At 39.7% G+C, this 14,324-nt stretch overlaps 1 protein-coding gene across 1 annotated transcript in view; it reads right to left on the minus strand.

Annotated features, from left to right (window-relative positions):
• The window catches only part of CHM (CHM Rab escort protein), a 210,795-nt gene that overhangs the window by 35,073 nt on the left and 161,398 nt on the right, over positions 1–14,324 (minus strand). The window contains exon 12 of the mRNA XM_032620454.1: positions 13,446–13,542. Within this exon, the coding sequence (XP_032476345.1) occupies positions 13,446–13,542 (97 nt within the window). The remainder of the gene's footprint in view (positions 1–13,445; positions 13,543–14,324) is intronic.

Raw genomic sequence — 14,324 nt, forward strand, 5'->3', positions numbered from 1 at the left:
AGAAACTATCAAACTCTTAGAGGAAAACATAGGCAGAACACTCTATGACATAAATCACAGCAAGATCCTTTTTGACCCACCTCCTAGAGAAATGCAAATAAAAACCAAAGTAAACAAATGGGACCTAATGAAACTTCAAAGCTTTTGCACCGCAAAGGAAACCATAAACAAGTCCAAAAGACAACCCTTAGAATGGGAGAAAATAGTTGCAAATGAAGCAACTGACAAAGGATTAATCTCCAAAATATATAAGCAGCTCATGCAGCTCAATAACAAAAAAACAAACAACCCAGTCCAAAAATGGGCAGAAGACCTAAATAGACATTTCTCCAAAGAAGATATACAGAGTGCCAAGAAACACATGAACGAATGCTCAACTTCATTAATCATTAGAGAAATGCAAATCAAAACCAGAATGAGATATCATCTCACACCAGTAAGAATGGCCATCATCAAAAAATCTAGAAACAATAAATGCTGGAGAGGGTGTGGAGAAAAGGGAACCCTCTTGCCCTGTTGGTAGGAATGTAAATTGATACAGCCACTGTGGAGAACAGTATGGAGCTTCCTTAAAAATAAACTACAAATAGAACTACCATATGACCCAGCAATCCCACTACTGGGCATAAAAGGAAACAAAATTGAGTTATTTTAATGAGGTGCATAGACCTAGAGTCTGTCATACAGAGTGAAGTAAGTCAGAAAGGGAAAGACAAATACCACATGCTAACACATATGTATGGAATTTAAGAAAAAAAAATGTCATGAAGAACCTAGGTATAAGAAAGGAATAGACACAGACCTACTAGAGAATGGACTTGAGGATATGGGGAGGGGGAAGGGTAAGCTGTGACAAAGCGAGAGAGAGGCATGGACATATATACACTACCAAACGTAAGGTAGATAGCTAGTGGGAAGCAGCCGCATAGCACAGGGAGATCAGCTAGGTGCTTTGTGACCGCCTGGAGGGGTGGGATAGGGAGGGTGTGAGGGAGGGAGACACAAGAGAGAAGAGATATGGTAACATATGTATATATATAACTGATTCACTTTGTTACAAATCAGAAACTAACACACCATTGTAAAGCAATTATATCCCAATAAAGATGTAAAAAAAAATAAAAAAATAAAAAAAGAAGAAACAAGACTATGCAGGTAGTTTTTTTTTTTTTTTTACTCAAAGTACTAAGCATAATGTACATATTGGGTTGACCAAAAGGTTCATTTGGCTTCTTCCATAAGATGGCTCTAGTAGCAGTTAGTTGTCTTTAACTTTATTCAAAAAAGTTTTCTTAGACTGTATGTGAGAGCTGTCATATCAGTGTGCATTTACGAAAGACTTATCAAAATTTGTGAATTTTTGTGTAGCAATTTTAACATTGAACATGGAATTAAAAAAGCAATTTTCTGCATATTCTTCTTTATTATTTCAGGAAAGGTAAAAATGCAACTGAAACGCACAAAAAGATATGTGCAGTGTATGGAGAAGGTGCTGTGACTGATCCGAACATGTCAAAAGTGGTTTGCGGTCTTCCCTGGTGGCGCAGTTGTTGAGAATCTGCCTGCTAATGCAGGGGACACGGGTTTGAGCCCTGGTCTGGGAAGATCCCACATGCCGCGGAGCAACTAGGCCCGTAAGCCACAACTACTAAGCCTGCGCATGTGGAGCCTGTGCTCCGCAACAAGAGAGGCCACGACAGTGAGAGGCCCGCACACTGCGATGAAGAGTGGCCCCCACTTGCCACAACTAGAGAAAGCCCTCACACAGAAACGAAGACCCAACACAGCCAAAAATAAAAATAAATAAATTAAAAGAAGGCTCAACATTAAAAAAAAAAAGTGGTTTGAGAAGTTCTGTGCTGGAGATTTCTCGCTGGAAGATGCTCCACGGTCAGGTAGACCAGCTGAAGTTGATAGTGATCAAATCGAGACATTAATTGAGAACAATAAACATTATACCATGTGGGAGATAGCCGACATACTCAAAATATCCAAATCAAATGTTGAAAATCATTTGCATCAGCTTGGTTATGTTAATCGCTTTGATGTTTGGGTTCCACTAGGGAAAAAAAACCTTCTTGACCGTATTTCCGCATGCAATTCTCTACAGAAACGTTCTGTTTTTAAAAAAATTGTGACAGGCGATGAAAAGTGGATACTGTACTATAATGTGGAAGAAAAGAGATTGTGGGGCAAGCTAAATGAACCACCACCAACCACACCAAAGGCCGGTCTTCATCTAAACAACGTGATGTTGTGTATATGGTGGGATTGGAAGGGAGTCCTCTATTATGAGCTCCTTCCAGAAAACCAAACGATTAATTCCAACAAGTACTGTTCCCCATTAGACCAACTGAAAGCAGCACTCGACAAAAAGCATCTGGAAATAGTAAACAGAAAACGCATAATCTTCCATTAGGATACCACAAGACCACATGTTTTTTTGATGACCAGGCAAAAACTGTTACAGCTTGGCTGGGAAGTTCTGATTCATCTGCCGTATTCACCAGACGTTGCACCTTCGGATTCCATTTATTTCGGTCTTCACAAAATTCTCTTAATGGAAAAAGTGTCAGTTCCCCGGAAGACTGTAGAAGGCACCTGGAACAGTTCTTTGCTCAAAAAGATAAAATGTTTTGGGATGATGGAATTATGAAGTTGCCTGAAAAATGGCAGAAGGTAGTGGAACAAAAGGGTGAATACATTGTTCAATAAAGCTCTTGGTGAAAATGAAAAATGTGTCTTACTTTTACTTAAAAACTGAAGGCACTTTTTGGCCAACCCAATACTTAAGTTCTAGGAATAGAATGGCAAGCCATGGTTCTGTTCCTCATATTGGATAAGAAATGTAAAGCTAATTATGCTACAACTACTCTGAGAAACAGTATAGCATGGTGGTTAAAAGTGTAAGCCCTAGAGTCAGACTGTCCGGGTTCAAATTCTGCTTCTCCCTCTTACTAAATCTGTGACCTTGGGTGAATCATTTACCTTTTCTGTGTCTCAGTTTCCTCATCTGAATAATAGAAAAGACAATGGCACCTATCTCAGATTTGTTGTGAGGGATAAGTTAATCCATGTGAAGAACTTAGAACAGAGCCTGCATATATTATGTACTTGATAAATGTTAATTATCATTACTATTAAATTGTAATAAATGTTAACTTAGAAAGAAGTTCAAGTTCTACCTAAATACAGGAGCAAAAGCCTAAGTACATGAATGAGGCAGGGGAAGGTGATAATATTTGAACTAAGATTTGAAGGATGAACAGGCATTTAAACCAGTCTGCAAGGCCAACCCTTATGAAGCTTATGACAGTCTCTGTGTGAAATGCAGGGGTGAGTAGTCAAAAGTTTGCCTCACCACAAATTGCTTTAATAGATATTGTCAAAGAATACACTTCATCCAAAGGTGGGGATATCCTATATTTGGAAAGTGCAGAGATGTCCTATCACCATTTCTTACCACATAACATTTAACCCTGGAGAATTTAATAATATGAGGGAAGTTCCTTGACCTCTATAGTGATTCCATGAATAAATATAACTCTATTATATGAGAAAGCTACTAAGACAAATACATACATGTGAAATGCATTTTAGTGTTTCCCCCAAAGAATATATTGGAAATTTAACAATGTCAAAATTCCAAGGAAATGTCCCGGTGATGTTTAAAATAACTAAGATATTGCTTTTTTTAAAAAAATGTGAAGATCACAGTACCACTTCATGCTACATATGACTACAGAACACAAAGATACATGCTTTGTTCTTCTCAATCATTAGAAAGACTTTCCTGAATGAGCTGACCTGAAGAAGAGGTTTGGGGATGAGAAAGTATACACACACATAAATAAATGAATTAAGCAGGAACAGAATCCAAATGACAAAGAAGGAAGGAGCCACATGGGAAAGGGCTAACTTAAGATGGGTCACTGATTAGTATGTTGTGAGGCAATTTGGAAAAGTGGTTTAAAATTTCAGGAAATTATGTATCAAAGTAGGAAGGTTTGATACTAATGAAGCATAAAGAAAAATGCTCAAATTTAATGACCACTTGAAACATTTTTATACTGTAGCAGCCTGGAAATAAACACCCCGAACTGTGGATTCAATTGTACATAATCAAAATTATAACAAACATCTGGTATAGTATGTCAAATTTTGGCTACACTATTATACATGTCTGTAATATGATCCCTTATCTTTGTGGCATAACCAGTTAAATCTGTTTTTAATTCATACTGTAGAGAAATCAGAAAATCAAGGTAAACAAATAAAAAAAAAGTTAGTTACCTGTCTTCCCACCATTTAGGGATAACCACTGTTATGACTATTTTGGCATATACTCTTTGGAATTTGTTTCCTATAGAGTCATGTACCAATAAATACACGTATGTGTCTGCATATGTATATATAAACACACAAATAGGTTCATCCCTCACAATACAAAATAAGTTCAAAAATTTTACTCATGACAGAAAATTTATATAAGCAAACTTTATGTTATCATTATAGTTAATATGAAACTGCAAAGTTTCTAGTTTTTTTTACATCTTTATTGGAGCATAATTGCTTTACAATGGTGTGTTAGTTTCTGCTTTATAACAAAGTGAATCAGTTATACATATACATATGTTCCCATATCTCTTCCCTCTTGCGTCTCCCTCCTTCCCACCCTCCCTATCCCACCCCTCTAGGTGGTCACAAACCATCAAGCTAATCTCCCTGTGCTATGTGGCTGCTTCCCACTAGCTATCTATTTTACGTTTGGTAGTGTATATATGTCCATGCCACTCTCTCACTTTGTCACAGCTTATCCTTTCCCCTCCCCAAATCCTCAAGTCCATTCTCTAGTAGGTCTGTGTCTTTATTCCCATCTTACTCCTAGGTTCTTCATTACATTTTTTTCTTAGATTCCATATATATGTGTTAGCACACGGTATTTGCCTTTCTCCTTCTGACTTACTTCACTCTGTATGACAAACTTTAGGTCCATCCACCTCATTACAAATAGCTCAATTTCGTTTCTTTTTATGGCTGAGTAATATTCCATTGTATATATGTGCCACATCTTCTTTACCCATTCATCCGAAGATGGGCATTTAGGTTGCTTCCATGTCCTGGCTATTGTAAATAGTGCTGCAATAAACATTGAGGTGCATGTATCCTTTTGAATTATGGGTTTCTCTGGGTATATGCCCAGGAGTTGGATTGCTGGATCACATGGCAGCTCTATTTTTAGTTTTCTAAGGAACCTCCATACTGTTCTCCATAGTGGCTGTACCAATTTCTATTCCCACCAACAGTGTAGGAAGGTTCCTTTTTCTCCACACCCTCTCCAGCATTTATTGTTTTTAGATTTTTTTTTTTTTTTTTTTGCGGTACACGGGCCTCTCACTGTTGTGGCCTCTCCCATTGTGGAGCACAGGCTCCAGACGCACAGGCTCAGCGGCCATGGCTCACGGGCCCAGCCACTCCGCGGCATGTGGGATCTTCCCGGACCGGGGCACGAACCCGTGTCCCCTGCATCGGTAGGTGGACTCCCAACAACTGTGCCACCAGGGAAGCCCTGTTTGTAGATTTTTTGATGATGGCCATTCTAAGCAGTGTGAGGTGATACCTCATTGTAGTGTTGATTTGCATTTCTCTAATAATTAGTGATGTTGAACAGCTTTTCATGAATGTTTATTTTTAATTATTTTTTTACCCTTAATGTTTATATTGTGCTTATAAGTTGATAAGAAAGAATAATCAATAGACAAATGAAATGAATAAGGGATTCATAGAAAAAGTATAAATACCCAATAAACACTAAGAAAGGATGGTCAACTTCATGAATTATTAAATACACATTTAAACAAAATATTTTCTACTTTCAAACTGGCAATGGAGATTTGATAATACCCAGTGCTCTTGTTTGTTTAGAAAAACAGACATGTTTGCTTATAAACTACCAGTGGATATGCAAGTTGATACCACTTTGGGAGAGGGGCAATTTGACATTATATATCAAAAGCCCTAAAAACTCCAGAAACTTTGGGACTTCCATTTCCAGAAAGATGGAGTAAAGGTACTCTTCTCTATTGTTCTTGCTAACTACAGCTAAAAATCTTGGACATAATATATAAAACAAACATAAGAAAACCCTGAAGTACAGAGAAGAAAAGCAGACCAGCTAGGGACCTTGGGACCAAAGGAACAAAATGGCAGAGTTCCCTGGGTTTTCTTTTGTTTTTAAAAATTAATTAATTAATTATCAGCTGCATTGGGTCTTCATTGCTGTGTGTGGGCTTTCCCTAGCTGCGGTGAGCAGGGGCTACTCTTCGGTGTGGTGTGCAGGCTTCTCATTGCGATGGCTTCTCTTGTGGTGGACCACAGACTTTAGGTGCGCGGGCTTCAGTAGTTGTGGCGCACAGGCTCAGTAGTTATGGCTCGCAAGCTATAGAGGCCAGGCTCAGTAGTTGTGGCACATGGGCTTAGTTTTTCCACGGCATGTGGGATCTTCCTGAACTAGGGCTTGAACTTGTGTCCCCTGCATTAGCAGTCGGATTCTTAAACACTGTGCCACCGGGGAATTCCCTCCCTGGGTTCTCTTTTTGCCTCATGTATCTCAGACTGGTTACCAGAGAAAATGGCAACCAAGAAACATCAATGGACTCAGACAAACAAAGCCCCAACAAAGGTCTGCTCTCATTAGTCAAAAGACCAGGAAAGGGGCAACCTAGCAAGACAAAAAACTTTTAGACATAGTTGTTCTACCCCAGTCAAAGACCATAGAAAAAAACCAAGGCCCCACCTCTACACTCACCATTAAAGGTTGAATGGGGAGTGTAGACTTCCACTCTTCACCAGGCTGTAATGAGGTGCCCCAACCTCCCTGGTAGGGTGGTGTCAAAGAAGGCCAAGTATGGAGCCAGGACTTTCATCCCCCCATGGAGAAACAGTCCCCATCCTCTACCATGTCAGCAGAGACCATGATGGGATCCTAGATTTTCACCCCTACCCAGCAGTAATGAGGACCACTCCCCAGCCCCACTGTAGTGGTGTCATAGGAGGCCAAATGGAGAGTGAAGTCTCTCACCATTGCCTGAGTAATGAGGCCACACCCTCTCCCCATGGTGTCATTGAGGCCATGTGGGGAGCAGTGTCAAGACACTGCTGCTCCTCCTAGCCAGGTTGGAATTAGTGGAGGCCTAGTGGAGAGCTGGCACTACAATAACTCAGCAGTAATAAGGAAGTTCTCCAACCTCTGGGTGCCAGGAGAGGCCAAGTGGGGAACCAGGACTTCCACTACCACCTGGCAGTAACAAGGGAGCACTCCCTTTCCCCACCAGAGCAGTGTCAGAGGAAGCCTAAGAACAAGATCTAAGTCCCATTATATAACAAAAATGCCTGGGTATCGATCCAAAATTACTCATTATACCAAGAACCAGGAAAACTTCAACTTGAATAAGAAAAGACAATCAGCAGATGCCAACACGACACAGCTGCTGTACTTGTCTGAAGATTTAATGTAGCAATCATAAAAGTGCATCAGGGACTTCCCTGGTGGCACAGTGGTTAAGAATATGCCTGCCAATGCAGGGGACAAGGGTTTGATCCCTGGTCTGGGAAGATCCCACAGGCCGCAGAGCTACTAAGTCCATGCACCACAACTACTGAGTCTGCACTCTAAAGCCCATGAGCCACAACTAACTGGTCCTGTGCACTACAACTACTGAGCCCACACACTGCAACTACTGAAGCCTGTGTGCCTAGAGCCCGTGCTCTGCCACAAGAGAAGCCACTGCAATGAGAAGCCCACGCACTACAACGAAGAGTAACCCCTGCTCACCGCAACCAGAGAAAGCCCGTGTATAGCATTGAAGACCCAATGCAGCCAAAAAAAAAAAAAAAAAAAAAAAAGCATCAATGACCAATTACAAACATACATGCTGGAAACAAATGAAACAAACTGTCTCAGCAAAGAAAGAGAAAGCCTTAGCAAACAAGTAGAAGATTTTTTTTTTGAGAAAAGATAAATTGTTCATTTCTGTTTACAAAGCACAATATACATAATCATTATAATTTATAGATAGCTTAAGAGAAAAAAGGGCTCCTTAAATCCAGAAAAAAAGAGCATTAAAACATTAACAGTAATCTAAAAAATAAAAAGTCACAACCATCCCTCATCAGTTCGTTCCATCTTAGTAATGGATTCTTGTTCTAATCAATCATGGGTTAGTCGTCTCCTGATACCTGCTTCTTCACTAGAGTTCTGAAAATCCTGATGCATTCCACAAGTAACAAGTATAAGATTTAAAGAAGAACCAAATGGAAAATTTTAAACCAAAAATGTAATAATTAAAACTTTAAAACATAATGGTTGGGTCCAAGAGCAGAATGGAATGCACAGACGAAAGAATCAGTGAACTTAAAAGTAGAACTGTAGAAATATGACACAATATGAACAAAAGAGAGAAAACAGACTATATAAACATGAACAGAAATACATGTAGTTTGGGCTCTTCTTGCTCTTTGTACTATCTTTGTACTCTCTGTATCAATACTATCTTAGTATTGTTACCACTTTGGCTATACTCCTTCATATAATCCACTGTGTCTAGCAGGGTACACTGCTGTCAATAGGTGTAATAAATATCTTTGAATAAAAATAACAGACACAAAAGAATAGGGATGTGACCTGCACCTCTGGGAGGGAGCTGTGAAGGAGGAAAGGTTTCCACACACTAGAAGCCCCTCGCAGGCAGAGACTGTGGGTGGTGGAAGGGGGAAGCTTCGAAGCCGCGGAGGAGAGCGCAGCAACAAGGGTGCGGAGGGCAAAGTGGAGAGATTCCCGCACAGAGGATCAGTGCCGACCAGCACTCACCAGCCCAAGAGGCTTGTCTGCTCACCCACCGGGGGGCGGGCGGGGGCTGGGAGCTGAGGCTTGGGCTCAGGGAGAGGACTGGTGTTGGTGGCGTAAACACAGCCTGAAGGGGGCTAGTGCGCCACAGCTAGTCAGGAGGAAAAACTCTGGACCTAAGAGGCAACAGACCATTGTTTCAGGATGCGCGAGGAGAGGGGATTCCTTCCCCGTCTGTCCACAGAAGGCAGAGTACGGCTTAAACGAGCTCCAGAGACGGGCGTGAGCTGCGGCTATCAGCTGAGACACCGGAGACAGGCATGAAACGCTAATGCTGCTGTTGCAGCCACCAAGAATCCTGTGTGCAAGCACAGATCACTATCTACACACCGCCGCACCACCCTGCGAGCCTGTACAGCCCACCACAGCCAGGGTCCCGTGATCCAGGAACAACTTCCCCAGGAGAACACACGACTCAGACTGGTGCAATGTTACTCTGGCCTCTGCTGCCGCAGGCTCGCTCCGCATTCCAATTATAACTACCGTACCCCTCCCTCCTTCCGGCCTGAGTGAGCCAGAGGCCCCTAATCAGCCGATGCTTTAACCCCGTCCTGTCTGGGGGGAACCAGAAGCCTGAGGGCAACCTACACGCGGAGAAGGGGCTAATTCCAAAGCTGAACTCCAGGAGTTGTGCAAACAAAGAAGAGAAAGGGAAATTTCTCCTTGCAGCCTCAGGAGCAGCAGATTAAATCCTCACAATCAACTTGAGGTACCTACATCTGTGGAATACCTGAATAGACAAGGAATCAACCCAAAATTGAGGTGGTGGACTTTGGGAGCAACTGTAGACTTGGGGTTTGCTGCCTGCGACTGACTTGTTTCTGATTTTTATATTTACAAGGATGAACAACACCATAAATGAAACTTAGCACTTGTTATCATTGGTGGATTTATTGGTTTTGTTGCTCTCTCATTTTTATTAAGTACACTTTTATTTTTATTACTTTAATTATTTGTTTTTATTTTTTTTATTTTTTCACTTTTTTTTTCTTTCTCTTTTTCTCCCTTTTCTTCTGAGCTGTGTGGCTGAGAGGGTCTTGGTGCTCCAGCCTGGTGTCAGGCCTGAGCCTCTGATGTGGGAGAGCTGAATTTACGGCACTGGACCACCAGAGACCTCCCGACTCCATGTAATATTAATCGGCGAGAGTTATCCCAGAGATCTCTGCCTAAAAGCTAAGACCCAGCTCCACCCAACGGCCAGCAAGGTCCAGTGCTGGAAGCCTCATGCCAAACAACTGGCAAGACAGGAACACACTCCCACCCATGAACAGAGAGGCTGCCTAAAAGCATAATAAGCTCACAGATACCCCCAAAAAACACCACTGGAAGAAGTCCTGCCCCCCAAAAAGACAAGATCCAGCCTCATCCACCAGAACACAGACACCTGTCCCCTCCACCAGGAAGCCTACACAACCCACTGAACCAACCTTACCCACTGGGGGCAGACACCAAAAACAACGGGAACTACAAACCTGCAGATTACAAGAAAGAGACCCCAAACACAGTAAGTTAAGCAAAATGAGAAGACAGAGAAATATACAGCAGATGAAGGAGAAACGTAAAATCCCACCAGACCAAACAAATGTAGAGGAAAAAGACAGTCTACCTGAAAAAGAATTCAGAGTAATGTTAATAAACATGATCCAAAATCTTGGAAAAAGAATGGAGAAAATACAAGGAATGTTTAACAAGGACCTAGAAGAACTACAGAGCAAACAAACAAGGATGAACAACACCATAAATGAAATTAAAAATTCTCTAGAAGGAATCAATAGCAGAATAACTGAGGCAGAAGACCTGATAAGTGAACTGGAAGATAAACTAGTGGAAAAAATTACCACAGAGCAGAATAAAGAAAAAAGAATGAAAAGAATTGATGACAGTCTCAGAGACCTATGGGACAACACTAAACGCACCAACATTCAAATTATAGGGGTCCCAAAAGAAGAAGAAGAGAAAAAGAAAGTGTCTGAGAAAATACTGGAAGAAATTATAGTTGAAAACTTTCCTAACATGGGAAAGGAAATAGTCAATCAAGTCCAGGAACTGCAGAGTCCCATACAGGATAAATCCAAGGAGAAACATGCCAAGACACATTATAATCAAAATATCAAAAATTAAATACACAAAAAAAATTAAAAGCAGCAAGGGAAAAGCAACAAATAACATACAAGGGAATCCCCATAAGCTTAACAGCTGATCTTTCATCAGAAACTTTGCAAGCCAGAAGGGAGTGGCAGGACATATTTAAAGCGATGAAAGGGAAAAACCTACAACCAAGATTACTCTACCCAGCAACGATCTCATTCAGATTCAGTGGAGAAATCAAAACCTTTACAAACAAGCAAAAGCTAAGAGAATTCAGCACCACCAAACCAGCTCTACAACAAATGCTAAAGGAACTTCTCTAGGCAGGAAACACAAGAGAAGGAAAAGACCTACAAAAACAAACCCAAAATAATTAAGAAAGTGGTAATAGGAACATACATATTGATAATTACCTTAAATGTAAATGGATTAAATGATCCAACCAAAAGACACAGACTAGCTGAATGGATACAAACAAGACCCGTATGTAGGCTGTCTACAAGACACCCACTTCAGACCTAGGGACACATACAGACTGAAAGTGACGGGATGGGAAAAGATATTCCATGCAAATGGAAATGAAAAGAAATCTGGAGTAGCAATTCTCATATCAGACAAAATAGACTTTAAAATAAAGACTATTACAAAAGACACAGAGGACACTACATAATGATCAAGGGATCAATCCAAGAAGAAGATATAACAATTGTAAATATTTCTGCACCCAACATAGGAGCACCTCAATATATAAGGCAAATGCTAACAGGCATAAAAGGGGAAATCAACAGTAACACAATACTACCAAGGGACTTTAACACCCCACTTTCACCAATGGACAGATCATCCAAATGAAAATAAATAAGGAAACACAAGCTTTAAATGACACATTAAACATGATGGACACTATAAAACCCTTAGAGGAAAATATAGGCAAAACACTCTATGACATAATCACACCAAGATCCTTTTTGATCCACCTCCTAGAGAAATGGAAATAAAAGCAAAAATAAACAAATGGCATCTAATGAAACTTAAAAGCTTTTCCACAGCAAAGGAAACCATAAACAAGATGAAAAGACAACCCTCAAAATGGGAGAAAATATTTTCAAATGAAGTAACTGATAAAGGATTAATTTCCAAAATTTACAAGCAGCTCATGTAGCTTAATATCAAAAAAACAAACAACTGAATCACAAAATGGGCAGAAGACCTAAATAAACATTTCTCCAGACAAGATACATGGATTGCCTAAAAACACATGAAAGGATGCTCAACATCACTAATCATTAGAGAAATGAAAATCAAAACTATAGTGAGGTATCACCTCACACTGGTCAGAATGGTCATCATCAAAAAGCCTACAAACAATAAATGCTGGAGAGGGTGTGGAGAAAAGGGAACACTCTTGCACTGTTGGTGGGAATGTAAATTGATACAGCCACTATGGAGAACAGTATGGAAGTTCCTTAAAAAACTACAAATAGAACTACCATATGACCCAGCAATCCCACTACTGGGCATATACCCTGAAAAAACCATAATTCAAAAAAAGAGTCACGTATCACAATGTTCATTGTAGCACTATTTACAATAGCCAGGACATGGAAGCAACCTAAGTGTCTATCGACAGATGAATGGATAACGAAGATGTGGCACATATATACAATGGAATATTACTCGGCTGTAAAAAGAAATGATATTGAGTCCTCTATAGTGAGGTGGATAGACCTAGAGTCTGTCATACAGAGTGAAGGAAGTCAGAAAGAGAAAAACAAATACCATATGCTAACACATATACATGGAATCTAAAAAGAAAAAAAAGGTTCTGATGAACTTAGAGGCAGGATCGGAATAAAGATGCAGAAGCAGAGAATGGACTTCAGGGCATAGGGAGGGGGAAGGGTAAGCTGGGACAAAGTGAGAGAGTAGCATTGACATATATACACTACCAAATGTAAAACAGATAGCTAGTGGGAAGCAGCCACATAGCACAGGGAGATCAGCTGGGTGCTTTGTGACCACCTAGAGGGGTGGTATAGGGAGGGTGGGAGGGGACACAAGAGGGAGGGGATATGGGGATATATATATACATATAGCTGATTCACTTTGATATACAGCAGAAATGAACACAACATTGTAAACAATTATACTCCAATAAAGATGTTACAAAAAAAAAGAAAGAATTGGAAAGTCACATAAATCCTTTCACTGGAGAGATTAACAATGGTGCCTGTGAAGATTTAGCCATAGAAATGTTTAGAGGCAAGGGGAAGGTATGAAATGACTTACTGTATGAACATACACTGTTTGAACAAATACTGTGAATTAAAAAATATATATATATATATACGGCAAAACTCTACTAACACAACCCTGAGAACGGTAACAACAGCTGTCCCCATTTACTTCCTAAACAAACACAAAAGAAAATACCAGACTCTGTTGTGCTTACATGTGCCTTTCATGCATGTCATTGTTGAGGAACATAACTCAATGACCCGAACAGCAAAAGCTCCTGGTTCTTCTGCTGGCACTGTCAAAATGGAAATCTAAAAAGCAGAAACAAAATATCAGACATAGCTGTTAGATCTCATTTTCATTTTTCTATCATTAGAGTGTAATTAACTTCCAAACTGAGTGTCTTTTTTCAAACTCTCATTGATGTTTGAAAAACATTGATCTGGAAGGATTGAATTTTAGAACAGCTTGAAACATAAAGCATGCACATGTGTCCTAATGTCCAGTTTCTGCATTATTGATATATTTACATATGATATATATACTGCAGTCCTTTAATTTGTAGACAATAAATATTTCAAATATCTTTAATATTTATTAAATCCTTCACTTACTACATATTTTCAAAGGATATGATTAATTACCTCTGAGTTGTATGTACTTCACTGTTTGAAATCAGAGGACATTACATTAATTTTGATTATTCATATTGGCTAAAAATAGCAGTTATAGAGCACTAAAAATTTAAAATGTTACAAATTGCAAAGAAATTGAAATAAGCAAAGTATATGTCAAAATGTACCAAAGTACAGCTAAACATATACCAAAATGTTTCAAAATGAATGGCTTCAAAGTAATTTAAGGACTCCATTAATATGTAGTATGCTGCCCTAGGCAGCACTCATATGCTATGTGGCTTTATATTTAAAAGACTTTAAATAACCATCAGGTCAGTGTTTCTCTACAGAACCAAAAGCTTCAATATTAATTCTCAATTTAATCTTCAATCTGAGGAAACTATATCATTTTATATAGGAAACATTGCCAAAAAGTAAAGTCCCATTTGTACTTTTACCTGTGAGCATTATGCTTA

This window comes from Phocoena sinus, chromosome X (assembly GCF_008692025.1).
Source record: "Phocoena sinus isolate mPhoSin1 chromosome X, mPhoSin1.pri, whole genome shotgun sequence".
Classification (NCBI taxonomy): Eukaryota; Metazoa; Chordata; class Mammalia; order Artiodactyla; family Phocoenidae; genus Phocoena; species Phocoena sinus.